This window comes from Copadichromis virginalis, linkage group LG23 (assembly GCF_057382275.1).
Source record: "Copadichromis virginalis isolate Kocher_CV1m ecotype Utaka linkage group LG23, C_Virginalis_male_GT1.1, whole genome shotgun sequence".
In the NCBI taxonomy this organism is placed as follows: Eukaryota; Metazoa; Chordata; class Actinopteri; order Cichliformes; family Cichlidae; genus Copadichromis; species Copadichromis virginalis.
The window spans coordinates 15,941,507-15,955,187 of record NC_140639.1 but is presented as its reverse complement, the minus strand read 5'-3'; the positions used below and the strand labels follow the sequence as shown (position 1 = coordinate 15,955,187).

At 40.8% G+C, this 13,681-nt stretch overlaps 1 protein-coding gene across 1 annotated transcript; it reads right to left on the bottom strand.

Annotated features, from left to right (window-relative positions):
• Nucleotides 1-500: 500 nt before the first annotated feature.
• On the bottom strand, nt 501-13,559 carry lg23h19orf44 (linkage group 23 C19orf44 homolog). Its single transcript, XM_085449423.1, has 10 exons — nt 13,103-13,559; nt 8,753-8,920; nt 8,499-8,620; nt 7,879-8,404; nt 7,032-7,401; nt 5,737-5,816; nt 2,767-3,238; nt 1,943-2,032; nt 896-1,062; nt 501-696 (listed from the first exon to the last, which is right to left on the bottom strand). The coding sequence occupies exons 1-10, from the start codon at nt 13,220-13,222 to the stop codon at nt 607-609; spliced, it is 2,205 nt and encodes a 734-aa protein (XP_085305549.1). The 5' UTR covers nt 13,223-13,559; the 3' UTR covers nt 501-606.
• Between the last annotated feature and the right edge of the window lie 122 nt (nt 13,560-13,681).

Sequence of the window (13,681 nt, the reverse complement as noted above, 5' to 3'; positions counted from 1 at the left end):
CATTAAAACCAAATGCATCCTGATATAGAAGTAATGAAACTTAAATTTCATTAAAAACGCAGGCCATGAAACTAACTCCACATAAAAATTAAAGTTGAGAAATGTGCTGTAACTCCATGCCTTTTTTTTTTTTTTTTTTTTTTTTTTTAAATTCTGTGACTTTGATGCCTCCTTTCTCCACCTATGACTCCAAATCACTGATGGTGTATGAATTCAAAAATCACATTCTTTGAAAACAGAAGTTGTCTAAATAACTATTAAGGCTATTAAATCTCACTTCTGATGAATTTGTCTACCTTCAGCATCAGCTTTCAACTTTGTTGCATTCTGTGTTAGTTACCTTAACTTGCAGGTGCTGTGGAGGTGTGCCCATCTTTACATTAGCAGACCACAGCCTTATAATGTCCACTCCAGTATTAAGAACCTAAAGTGATGGATTTGGCTGCCAGCTCTTGATTTTGACACTTGATATAAAATTCCACGCAGTGTTTTATGAATAATAGTCATTTTCCACTGAGAAGGGAAAAAAAAGTTTTTAAAATGTGTATAAAAATGTCTTTAAAAATAAAGACACAATCCAGCTTCTGGTCCTTGCAATCACAGTGGTCACATACAATGGTCTTCTCTCATCTCCTGCAGTACCTCCTCTAAAGCTTCCTTCATTGTCAGTTTGGGAGATCTGTGCATGTGGATAAGCTGAAAACAGAGGGGAAAGTTTCACTAAGTCACGCTTTGACCAGTATTGTTTTGAAATTACTTTTGTGGAGATGAAAAATAAAAATAATGAGCTGGAAATTAGTACAATGAGTACACTTTAAATGTCTGTTATTTCCATTACTGAGCCAAAAAGCTACAGATAAGTGTTATTCACAGCCAGTGCGTGAGTATACTTTACCTTCTTGGTGTCCTCGAGAGTGGTATATCTGTAGTTTGGTGGTTCCAGACTCTGCACCAGGCTGGAGTGCAGGTGGCGGTTGCTTTCAATGAACCGCCTTGTCATGGCAAGCTGCTGTTTTAGCAGTTCATTGAGAACAAATACAGCTGGATTGAAGGTGCTGATTGCTGATGGAGAACCAAGGGATACACATTGCAGGTTTAAGTTGAAATATTTATGAATGTTTAAATGACAGTAACAAAAAATGTCTTTTAACTATTTAACTGATCTGGAAGGCACTGTCTCCCAGTATATCACCTATAGATGGCGCTACAGCTTCATAATTTTTTTTTTAAATGGCCCCACCACAGCCATCAGTATGACTCACTTGAAATTTGCCATCATCCTTGTACAAACCCTAATAATCCCTGAGAATTACCATCTGAATCCAGGTTTAAAAGATTTTCTGTTATCAGTGTGACAAATCCAAAATTTGACAACTTTCTAGTTTTCTTGACAAAGTGAAGAGTCTCAGTGAAAGTGTGTTTTCAGTGCTGTCTGTTAGTTAATCTGTCAGCAAGATCATGTGGAAAATGCCATCAAAAATCTTATTTTTGAAACATTTTGGAGAAAATCATGATCACTTTTTTTAACCAATGAGGAGCATAATTGGCCTGATGTACTAGTACACCCCAGGCTCTTAGTAGGTACACCTATGGTATGAATTTTAAAATAATACATCGCTTTGTTCTCATGTTATTGCATTCATAAGATTTTCTGAAAACTTGAGCTCTGACCTTGACTTTGAGGTCAATGTCACTGAGATTCAAACTCATCGAAGATTTTTTGTAGGTGATTCTATGGTATCAGTTTGAAAACCCCTACTGCATGCCTGCCCGCCTGGCAGGGTGACAACAATACCCAATCAGACTTTTACAGCTGAGGGGTAAAAAAGCACGTGAAAGAGCAAAATTTTAAACATCGACCATGGGAAGAGTACATATGTTAAAAAATATAGAATGTTTTTTTTAATTATTTTGTATTTTATTTAGTTTTATTGGTTCTCACCTTCTACCATTTCTGCATTGAGGGTATGACTGACCACTGGAGAAGGATTTATGTAGGTCATGCTCACCATAGGGTCCACAGCAGGAATATCTGAAAAAAAAAAAAATTAAAGCTCAATGCGATAAGACATAAGTTCTAGTTGCCCACTCAGAAAATGGGGACCTCTCTGGTTCACATCGGCATACATAATCATGGACTCATTTACGTTAGTCCCTGTCAATCAACACCAACGTGAAACAGCGCTCAAGCTTCTCTTCTTTTGTGAAAAGAAGCTTCAGATATTCACTCATGAATTCATCTTAACTTGTATTGATTTCTGCAATTCACTGCTTTCGTCACTCATTAAATCTGCCTTCCAGTGCTCGCAGGCAACGCAAATGCCAAATGGCTGCTCCTGTGACACTTGTTGCATTAAGGATCCAATTTAAAATTCCTTCCTACCTACCTACAGAGTATTGCACAGCCAAGTTCACTCTTTATCTTGCTCACTCAAGTCCAACAACCTAAAATTATTCCTAGTTCTCTACACATGCCTGAAGCCACAGAGCCTGACCTTTAAAATGCTCTGAAGTTTGTGGATTCTGTGGACTTTCTAAGTCAGCTTCAGACATATCAGTTTACTCTGGCATTTTAGTTACAGGATTTTAAAAAGTAAATAAGTATTTCTCTTAGATCCAAAGAACAATGCAAGATAAAGTTCAGATTAGCGCCTTCATACAAACAAGATCTCCTTTAACTTAATAAGATGATTTAAAGGAATTTTGGTGAGAAATGGTGTCTCTCTCACATCTTAGATAGACAAATACTATGTGTAGCAGACAAACCTGTTGGCCATGTTGAAGCCAGTGGACCAGAATGGGTCTGTACTGCAGTCTCTTTTAAAACCTTTCTGGCTGAAGTACATCTCCTCGACTGTTGATATGAAGCCTGGCCCTCATGTAATAATGACGGTCTGGAGTCCTCACTTCTGCCTTGGCTGTTTGACTTGGAAGTGTGACTGCGATCTGAGGTCCGTGAGGTGGAGGAATGACTTGCTTCTGAGAAAGCTCTCGAATAATCATCTTCTGTCCTCCCATCAGACATGTCTGAATCCAAACCCCCATCTCTGACTTCTGACACCATCTTCTCTTCACCTCCATTTCTCTGGAGATCCTCTGACACTTGACTGGCACTGTAATCTGGCTCTGTTTTGCTCTCACTCTCAAAGTCACTTTGGTAATCCAGCAGCTGGTCTTGTTGCTGTTCCTCCTCGTGTAGCTGCTGCTTTCTGTCTGGAGATCCTGGAACAGGGCTACCCTGTTTCATGAAAGCAAAGATATCAGTCTAGGGAGTCCTTCAGAGAATTTAGAGATCTCAGACAAAGGGTCCCCTGAAGAATATTATACGTATACTAACAATCAGCCTTCACCTGCATGCAAGGAAATTTGACAAACACAATAAAATGCAGTAAACAGTTGCTTTCTCCAGCTGAAGAGTATCTCAAAATGTAAGTTCATCCTCTCAAGAATAGGAGCATTACTACTGCCCCATTTATCTCCTTGAGACAGGATAACTAGAATTCGCTGTATATATCTCAGCAGAACAGCTGTCAGTTGGTTCACCTCCTTCAATTAAAGTCTGTAAACTGGACCACTCAACAGTATTTGTGTTGTTAGTATTTTGGAGCATTTCTACTTTTTCTACTTGCGCACTTTATACAACATGTCTCATCAACTCATTTACATCAGCATGTTTTCTATGCCTAACTGCTTCTATCTAACATTCACACATCCACTCAAATTGCGGTTCAGTATCTTGCCCAAGGATACTTGGCAAGCAGACTGCAGCAACCAGGGATCGAACCACCAACCTTCTGATTGGTGGATGACCTGCTCTACCTGCTCTGAGCTACAGCCACCCCACTAATAATAATACAGGTAATAATACGGTTTGGTGTGCGGTACAACACAACAAGAAGTTTGTGCTCTAGTGTAGGTGACTGAACTTTCTAGCACAGCTAATTAGTGTGGTTATTTAGCACTAATTAGCAGATACTTCTAGAATATAGAGTGAATCTGTTTGATTCCCTCTATATAAATGTATCTTATGATATAGGTTTATTGTATAGGATAGCGTTGTTAAAAAAGTTACAAATGCTAATGTTATAATCAGTCTATTTAAAACGTAAACGTAAACCATCTCATTTCTGTGGGCCTCTTAGAATTCAAACTTAGTCCAAGGTTCATTTTTCCACTGCCACAGTGGAATAAAATTTCTATTTCTATTTAGTTTATTTCTATTTAGTTTATTCTAATAAATCTTTAGAATGTTTTTTGACCATTTTAGAGCAGAGAAAGAATCATATTTAAGATATGACAGAAAACAAACTTATAATCATAACCCCTAGGATATCACATGTAAATATCCAGATTATTGCACATATGTGTTTTAATGCTTGTGGTTATTAATGTGAGGCTTTAACACATGGCTGTTTTATGATGTAAGATTTTTTGGTTTCGTTATTAATGCAAATTTCAGTGCACCACGCCAAGGAGAAAATGTCCTTGTGGACAGAATTTAGAGTCTCCAGCATTAATATCAGTGGCGTTACATTAACTTCAGGGTGTCGATTATCGTTCATCACTATCACAGACACAAGGATACAACTTTGCATACATACAGTTATTATCTTTTTCTAAATAAGGATTTATTTAGTGTGTGCACTGTGGAATAATGTTTGCACATAACATCAGGAACCTGTGATTAATACCTGAGTCACAGCTCCTTGCGCTTTCTTTCTCACTATTTAATGCCGTAAGGAACATCAGGCAGTCAGTGAAATCACATCAAGAGCAATTTAAAATATTTCTTCCTTTTCTTTGACACTACTCTAGCTGGTGGCTCCCTAGGTGGCCGGCTATTCTTGTTATATAAACAACAAATCCAGTGTCTATAATAAAGTCTTTCTCATTAAACTCATTGTTTTTATTTTATGTTATTTAACCAAATTCTTTTGGTAATCATTGCTGCTCTTTGTCTGTGGCAGCAGCAGTCCTAACCCAACAGCAGACAAAGTAAGCAACAGCTAGGGATCATAGTGAGGCATTTAGCAGCCAACTACCTGGCTGTTCCATTTGGAGCTGATGAGCAAATCAGAATTCTAATAATTTTAACTGCAACAATTATGTCTTGTGGTCCAAAACACAGCTGTTTCCCCATATCTGAAAAGATGATATGTTGATGATGTGTTCATAGCTTGTTTTGACTTTGTGTATAACATGTTTTCATAGATATAATGAGTGCAATTCAACAAATATTTCCTTTAAAGTGGACCTGCTATGCTCTTTTCTTTCATGCATTTACCATTATAGTGACTGACATTCATTTTAAAAATGCTCAAAGTTTAGTCAGGTCATATGTGCAAGTCATCTATGCGGGCCAAAAACTCAAGTGTAGTCTTATATGGTCATCTCTGGCACACAGCTGTGTGGAAGAAGCCCAAGCCACCTACTGCTCAAATCATGAGTTTATGAGGGGTAGCCAGTCAGAGCAGAGTTGGTTGGATGGGTTTTTTTCAGAGTGAGTATGAACAGAGGGGGCTGCACCAAGGCACAGATATGATGAGTCGAAGATAAATATGGATTATTTTGAACTCTGAATCATGCAAAGCTACTCTGGCAGAGTTCAAGAATACAAATATGGTGCTATAAATGAGACTAATAGGTCCTCTTTAAATTATGCTACACTGAATGGCAAACTTTCTCCTTTCTTCTTCACTTTATACTTGTTTAGAACTAATTCCTGTCATTTCCCACCTGTTTTCTTGGCGTTTCTGCATTAAATTCAAGGCGAGCAGGTGCAAGGTCATCCAGTGTCATCACATTAATCTTGAAGTCTGCAGAAACATAAAACCACAATGACAGAATTTAGAGTGTATATTCACGTAGCCAACTATAACATGTTACTCAGTTTATAGCTGCTAGCAGTGCAACGCATAAGGCTACAAAAAGACACTAAAAACACCTGATGATTAAAAACTGAAAACTGAATATTGAAAGAGGCTAACTTGTAAATTGAGACAATCTCATAAAACTGGTTTATGTGACAAACTGGAACATATCGAAGTCTATTACAATGCACGTCAGGGTACTAGAAATAAAGCTCAGGTCACTATGACTGCCAGTAGCATACTGCTCCAACAGTATCAATTACTGGTAAAGATACATTTATTATCAATATTATCAATATGTCTTTGGGCCTAGAAGTTGTACCTCCCATGTGGTAATGACAGGGACACTAGATCACAGTTATTAAACCAAACTATTACATTATTTGTACATTTACACAGCGCTTCACTAAATAGGAATAGTTAAAAAAGAACTATCTATACATATATAATTTTAAAAAAGAATATCCCAAAACACAGATAGTCTAAACTAAGTTAATTCTTTGCACGTTAAACTGTAGTAATTAAAAAAAAAAAACTGTGCATTTTGAGGGAATGACTGATGATGCTGCAAATATGGACATGCTTGAAAGACGGATGGTTTAACTAATACCCGTGTTTGCCATTGTGCATCAGAAGATAAAATCTATTCTTTTTCTGTTGTTATCAAATTAATCCACTATCAAATGCAGCAGCTTGTTAAAACTCACAGTGGCTCGATACAATAAAAAGGTTCTCGAAACACTGATAATACATGCTTTATTCCCCCTTTTCCCTCTGAAAGCACAAATGTTGTTTTCTGCCTTCATGAAAAGCTTTCCAAGAACTGCCAAACAAATTAGATTCATCCTGTGAGTTCATTTTGTCATTAATAATTTTTCTTCAAGTATAACATTACTTCAATATTGAACAGAAGAATGACCACACTGTAACCTTCTTTTATACGAGCAGTAATGAGATGTTCATTTGGACATTAGTGATTTTATTTCAGATATAAAGTCATTAATGTACAAAGGAATGAGCGCCATGTTGCTCTCTCTTTCATAGGAGTGATCAATACATCATACTCCTAGATTGCTATTAATAGTTAAACACAAAGAACACAGCTGAGTCCAATCAACTCTTGAACACTAGGACTAAATGCATTTGATGAGCACCTCTCACCTTCAGAAGAAACTGAACTCATCTCACTGAGTGGGCGTTCAGATCCCGTCTCCACAGGGAAAAGCTCGTCCAGAGAGAGCACTTCACTGCGTCCTGAGAGGGAGGACAGGGATCGCTGTGGGCTTTCTGGCCTATAGGAGGTGCCCGGTCTTTCTGGAGGATGTGGGGAGGAGACACGGGGTGGAGAGGGAGAAGAAGAGAGCACAGAGGGGCTGAAGTGGGCCTGGGCATGGCCAGTGAATCGGAAAGGAGAACTCCGGTTAGAAGGAGAAGCAGAGGAGCGAGGTGGTGCTGTGTTGGAGGGTGGTGAAGGAATTACTTCGGCAGTAAGTGGAGTGGAGTGAACTTCATGACTGCTTTTGAGGAATACCTGTATGAGTAGAAAGCACAGCTGCTTTGAGCTGATAAAACGGTGTCTCTGAGCCATCAAAGTGAAAACATTATCAGGTTTTCACTCTAACCCTTAAAGTGAAAACATTATCAGGTTTTCACTCTAACCCTTAAAGTGCAGGTTGCAGGAAAACAGCCTGATGTCTTAACCACGTACATGTCTGGCATGATTAACAACCACTGTGTGAATGTGGCTTGTCATTATTTCCACAATGAAAGTCTGTCATGCATAAAAGTCTGTCTATTATGTTAAAATGATTTAGCTCTGCCTGTGTAATCATTCAATTTAGACAATTTCCAATTTCCTGTAATAAACAACTTTTTCTTTTATTAAAACTGGGTTCAAAATGTTTCTTTTTCTTATTAAAACTGTTTTCATGCCTATCAGAATGATGCTGTCAGTTTATAGGCTGTAAGTAATGGGAGTGAACCAAGCAAAAAAACCACCCAAGTGTACCTTATCTGACTTTTTCATGGAGGCAGGTCTCCCAGGTCTTAAGAAGCTATAGTCTGTCGAGTCCAGCGAGTCTCCAAGCAGTTTCTTCATGTCTTCTTCATCACTTTCCAGACTGACACCACTCGTTAGTTTAACTGACTTTGTCTCCAAACGCTCTGAAGATGCTACACGATCTGCTGCTCTGGACCTGACTCTCACACTAACATCTACACTTTTTGGAGCCATAGTAAGAGATGTATTAGTGTTTTCAAGAGCTCCAGCTGCTTTCTTCTTAAGGAAACGGGTTCCCCTCAGGCTCTGGTCACTGCTAGACTGTACAGACTGTTGCACAGATGTCTCTGGGGTTTGGGTGACTCTTGCTGGTGCTGATGATGACACTCCCAAATCCGAAGTCAGAATGAGGGCAGATTTTGTCTCCTGTCTGGCCTGTTCCTGCGCCTGCTTGCGGCTCCGGATGCGACTCTCAATTTCAGCCAGTCTAGTCAAGGATGCAGTCTGAGTGGCACGCCGTGAAGATGATGCATTTCTGACCAGCGATATTAAAATAGGTAACTTCACATCAGAAAACGTTTTATTCTTTGTGCAAATTAATAACCACATTTTTATATGTTGAATCTTACCTTGATTCAGATTCAGGGTGCATTTGGTCCCGGTTGACGGGTGACTGGCTGCTGTTTGTTGGTGGTGGAGCCTTCTTCAAAAACCTGCTTCCTCCTCCCAGAGAGCTCTGTGGCCTGAGACCCTAACCAAAAAATTATTAATTAATTAATTAATAAAAAAAATTATACAATTCATGTCAAGTTGGATTTACTGGGTTCAACAACACTAATGTGTAGTCTTCCATTATTGAGCAACAGCAACAATTAGCAGTTACCTTGTTTGAATCCAGTTCTCTTCCATGGTTCTTTTCAGCATCCGTAGCTTTAACATCCCCTCCAGACTCAGGAGCTGAACTGACTGAGGACAAGTCGCTCAGATCTGGGAATAATTTGTGTGTTTCGGGGGGAGCAGATCTGGGTTTGAAAGATTCACCTACAGAAACCTACAAAGAAACAGATTATATTTATGTAAGAAGTGCTTTAAGATTTAATCACTGTAGTACCTCATTCTGCTCTTACATGTGAATTATACTTCAGAGTCACAACGACTTGAATGACATCTCTATCAAACCTCACGCTGGATCTCACTGGGAAGCAACTTCTGGCATGACCAGTCATGGAAGCTCCAGTACCACCACATCTGTCACCAATCACTTGAAGGATACGGGGTCCCCTGACCCCTTAACTGGCCCCACACCAAGCATTCTCATTCTCTAAGAGCTCCTCAGCAGTCCTGGACCAGGATAATTCAATTAATCTGTTTATTGACACAGCCATTAAGGTAGTCCGAATGTGGGTTTTACTGGTTTTCAGGAACATCTTTTACAATGTAATTATATATTTTTGTCAAGGAAATATCTTGTTATAATAGCAGCTGTTGTGTTGCTGCAAACTGCATGTTAAAAAAAAAACTAGCTAGACAAGTAGCTTGTGGTTTGTGTTTGTGACTATTGCTAGTTGTCAAATCTAACCTTTAGTAATCATGGATATTGGCTCCTCTCAGGGTAACGCCAGTGGCGGCAAGGTTAAGGATGTCGTGTCCCACCCTTGCCCAGGTGTCACCTACTTTCCCTTGACCATCTCTGAGAAAACCCCATCCCCTCTTCATTGCCTGTATGGCAATCAGGGGGGAGGAGAGGGATGTGTAAGACAGAAAAATATTGCCCACTCGCCAGGCACCCATCAAGCAGCTCATGACTGCTGTCCCAGTGTGTATAAAGAAGATGAGCCATTACTAAACATTTTCCTCAAATTTTGGGGCTCATTTTTTAGCGTGGAGCAGTCAGTGGCATTTCATCTCTATCTGAACAGACGTTCACTTGTGTCAGTGGGACCAAACCTTCCAGGTAAGATGGAGTATTTCACAGCCTCCATGTACCAAAAGGTTTATAAATCAGAAGCGCAGTCAATATAAAATCTGAATGTGGTCATCCTGCTCTCAGCCTACCAAGCTGAGCTGTTTCAGGACATGGGCCCCCTGCTGGATAAGGGCTCAATCAAGGCTCAATCTCTCCAGCCTTCCTGGCCAAGACAAGGTCATTATGAATTCTCCATATAAGCCATCACGAGCTAGGGGATCGTTTGAGGAGGCACTAACTGCTATGCAGCAGGTTAGCGACCTGAGGAAGAAGCAGGGTGAAGCTTTTGACCTCTGGCTTCCCCATAAAACCACGCCACACCAGCCTCCGCCTACCTGCCCAGGCAGCAAGAGGATGTAATGTAGGCTTCAAAGGTCCTACTTAGCAGCTACCGAAGCAGCAGGTGCCTCACCAGCAGCGTCCATCCAGGCAGAGTGAGAAGGCATCATACCTTCTATACGAATACTATATAATCCATTGTTTAGTGATAGATAGATACATACATAGAATAAAGCTGGTCTTTAGGAAAGATTAAAGATTCCATCAAAATATGAAAGACTTAAAATTACACAAATCAAATAATTATTTAAAGAGCTCAAATGCACTTATTCAAAGGAGCTTGGAAAGAAAAGCGTCTGGACTTCTTTAAGTTGCTTGAAGACGTTTCACCTCTCATCCGAGAAGCTTCTTCAGTTCTAAGGTCAAATGGTGGAGAGTCCCAGATATAAACCTAGTGGGAGTGACCCCCCACAGAGGGACAAAAGGACCCCCTGATGATCCTCTAATCGCCTGAGCCAAGGTGGGAAACTGGGTGTGGGTCCCAATCAGCCAGAGTTTCGGGTGAGCTCATTGTGAAACCTGGCCCCACCTTATCATGCGAATTCCTGAGGTCAGATGGCCCAGGATGTGAGTGGGCGTTAAGGCGTCTGGGAAGGGATCTCAAAACTGGATTATAAATGGCAGAGAGTTGGTGTCGTAAACCCCCGCCTCTGTTCAAAGATGGTCGCTCACAGTGGACATAGATGGCTTCTTTCACTCCTCTTTCAAACCATCTGTCCTCTCTGTCCAAAATGTGAACTTTGGCATCCTCGAAAGAGTGTCCTTTGTCCTTAAGATGCAGATGGACTGCTGAGTCTTGTCCTGTGGAGGTGGCTCTTCTGTGTTGTGCCATGCGCTTGTGAAGTGGCTGTTTGGTCTCTCCGATGTAGAGGTCCACGCCCAGTTTCCCACCTTGGCTCAGGCGATTAGAGGATCATCAGGGGGTCCTTTTGTCCCTCTGTGGGGGGTCACTCCCACTAGGTTTATATCTGGGACTCTCCACCATTTGACCTTAGAACTGAAGAAGCTTCTCGGATGAGAGGTGAAACGTCTTCAAGCAACTTAAAGAAGTCCAGACGCTTTTCTTTGCAAGCTCCTTTGACTACGATGACCTGGATGACTGAGAACCTTCACAGACAAATGCACTTATAGTATCTCACAAGAAATATCTCACAAGAAATACTTCTTTAGAAAATCTGCTGGTAAATTTCTACAAGAGCACCACTGAGAATGTCACATTGAAGTGTTGCTATTGAAAGGAAGGACCTGCATCACGCGGTAAGCACAGCTCAGTGGGACAAAACTCCTGGACCTGAATAGCAGCAGAACAGCCAACTGAGAATGAGAGCCAGGAGTGAAAATACCACCCACCGCGTTCACAGCCTGTTTGAACCACTGCTGTAAACTAGTATCAACAAGCTGAGAAACAACCTCTATGACACTCCATTTTTCTGCTCCATTAAAGCACTGGTAACAAGGAGTAGAACTACACCCACACAATCTGCAATTTACATACATACCGCCCTCAGAGATGTGAACTGCAATGCAAAACCACTTTAAAACCTCTATTTGATCATTTTCATCAAAATTATAAATTTTTATCTGGATTTAACTTATTTGTTTATTCATATCTGCAGTACGGGGGGCCCACAGGGAACGGTTCTGGCTCCGTTCCTCTTCACCATCTACACTGCAGACTTCTCCCACAATTCCACCCAGTGCTTCCTGCAGAAGTTCTCTGATGACTCTGCAATAGTCGGCCTCATCACTGATGGGGACGACAAGGAGTACAGAGGACTGACCCAAGACTGTGGACTGGTGCTAGCTGAACTACCTCCAGATCAACACCAGTAAAACCAAGGAGCTGGTGGTAGACTCCCGCAGGCACAAACATCCTCCACTGCAACCACTGAACATCCAAGGTATGGACATTGAGGCTGTGGACAGCTACAGGTACCTTGGTGTTCATCTGAACAACAAATTGGACTGGACTCATAATTCGGAAGCCCTCTACAGGAAAGGGCAGAGCAGACGGTACCTGCTGCGGAGACTCAGGTCGTTTGGATTGAAGGGCCCACTCCTGAAGACCTTCTATGACTCTGTGGTGGCCTCAGCTATCTTTTACAGTGTGGTCTGCTGGGATGGCAACATCTCTGCCGGGAACAGGAAGAGACTGAACAGGCTGATCCACAGGGCTAGCTCTGTTCTAGGATGCCCTCTGGACCCAGTGGAGGTGGTAAGTGACAGGAGAATGGTGGCTAAGCTGCCATCCCTGATGGACAACATCTCCCACCCCATGCAGGAGACTGTGACAGCACTGAGCAGCTCCTTCAGTGGCTGCGGCACACACGGTGTGGGACAGAGAGATTTCACAGGTCTTTCCTCCCCACTGCTGTCAGACTCCACAACAAAGACTCCAACTGATCAAACACACACACCCACACATGTGCAATAACACTAAGTGCAATACTCTTTTTCTGACAAAGTTGTATTTTTACTGTTGTATACAGCATTTGTATTCTATTTTTATCCTATTGTACATCTTATTCTATGTATTCTACTGTACATAGTGTTTTATTTTATTCTCTTCTGTACAGTTGTGTACAGTATTTTATTTATTTTTATTGTATTCTAATTTTTGCTATATAACTTTTGCACTGTCCACTTCCTGCTGTGACAAAACAAATTTCCCACGTGTGGGACTAATAAAGGTTATTTTATCTTACATGCAAAATTTCATTGCATCAGAGTAAAGTTACAATAAAGATTCTGATATTATTGTTACCAACCGTAACGCAAGAAAACAAATTAAATTATTTCATCGCTTTTAACTATGATGCTGAAGAATTTCAAATTTAATTTTACCACAGACAAGGTAACTTTCCCGTGTAAGAACAGACAGCTCTTAAAAAGGGGGGAGACGACAGCTAAAGAAAACTCGGTACATACCCGTGTTTTGGATGAGGACTCTTGCCTGGAGCCCTGAGCGTCTCCTCCATTGCTCCTCTTTGCGGACAGCAACGCCTGAGCTCGATCCACAGCGGAGTTTCGGCCGCCTAGTTTCCACATTTTTAAAACACTCACTTTCTGGCAAACTGCTCCTTGATACAGTTCGATATGTAATATCACATGTTTTGTACGCAATTTCCACAGTAGCTAACCCATGTTATCCTGCATACGAGAGACTACTGTTGACTAGCAAGTAGCTAAAGCTAAAACTTCTAACTGCACAAAGAAAATTCGACATAGACTCACTTAGATGCCTTTCCTGTCAGTATAGTTAATTATCAATTATGCAACATTCAGGAGTTCCCAATTAAACTACATTATTTCCGTATCCCACCTACTACGTAAACGAGTATGAGTTAGAAGCGTCTGTTGTTTCCATGGAAGAGCTTCCGCCTCCGTCTTCTTCTTCTTGGTAGTAAGAAAGTTCTCCTTGGAGCGCCACCTACAGTTCAGTACAGAAGCTACGTGTATGTGTCCTACATGGGCACCGTTATGTTTTTTTTTTCATTCAGTCCATTT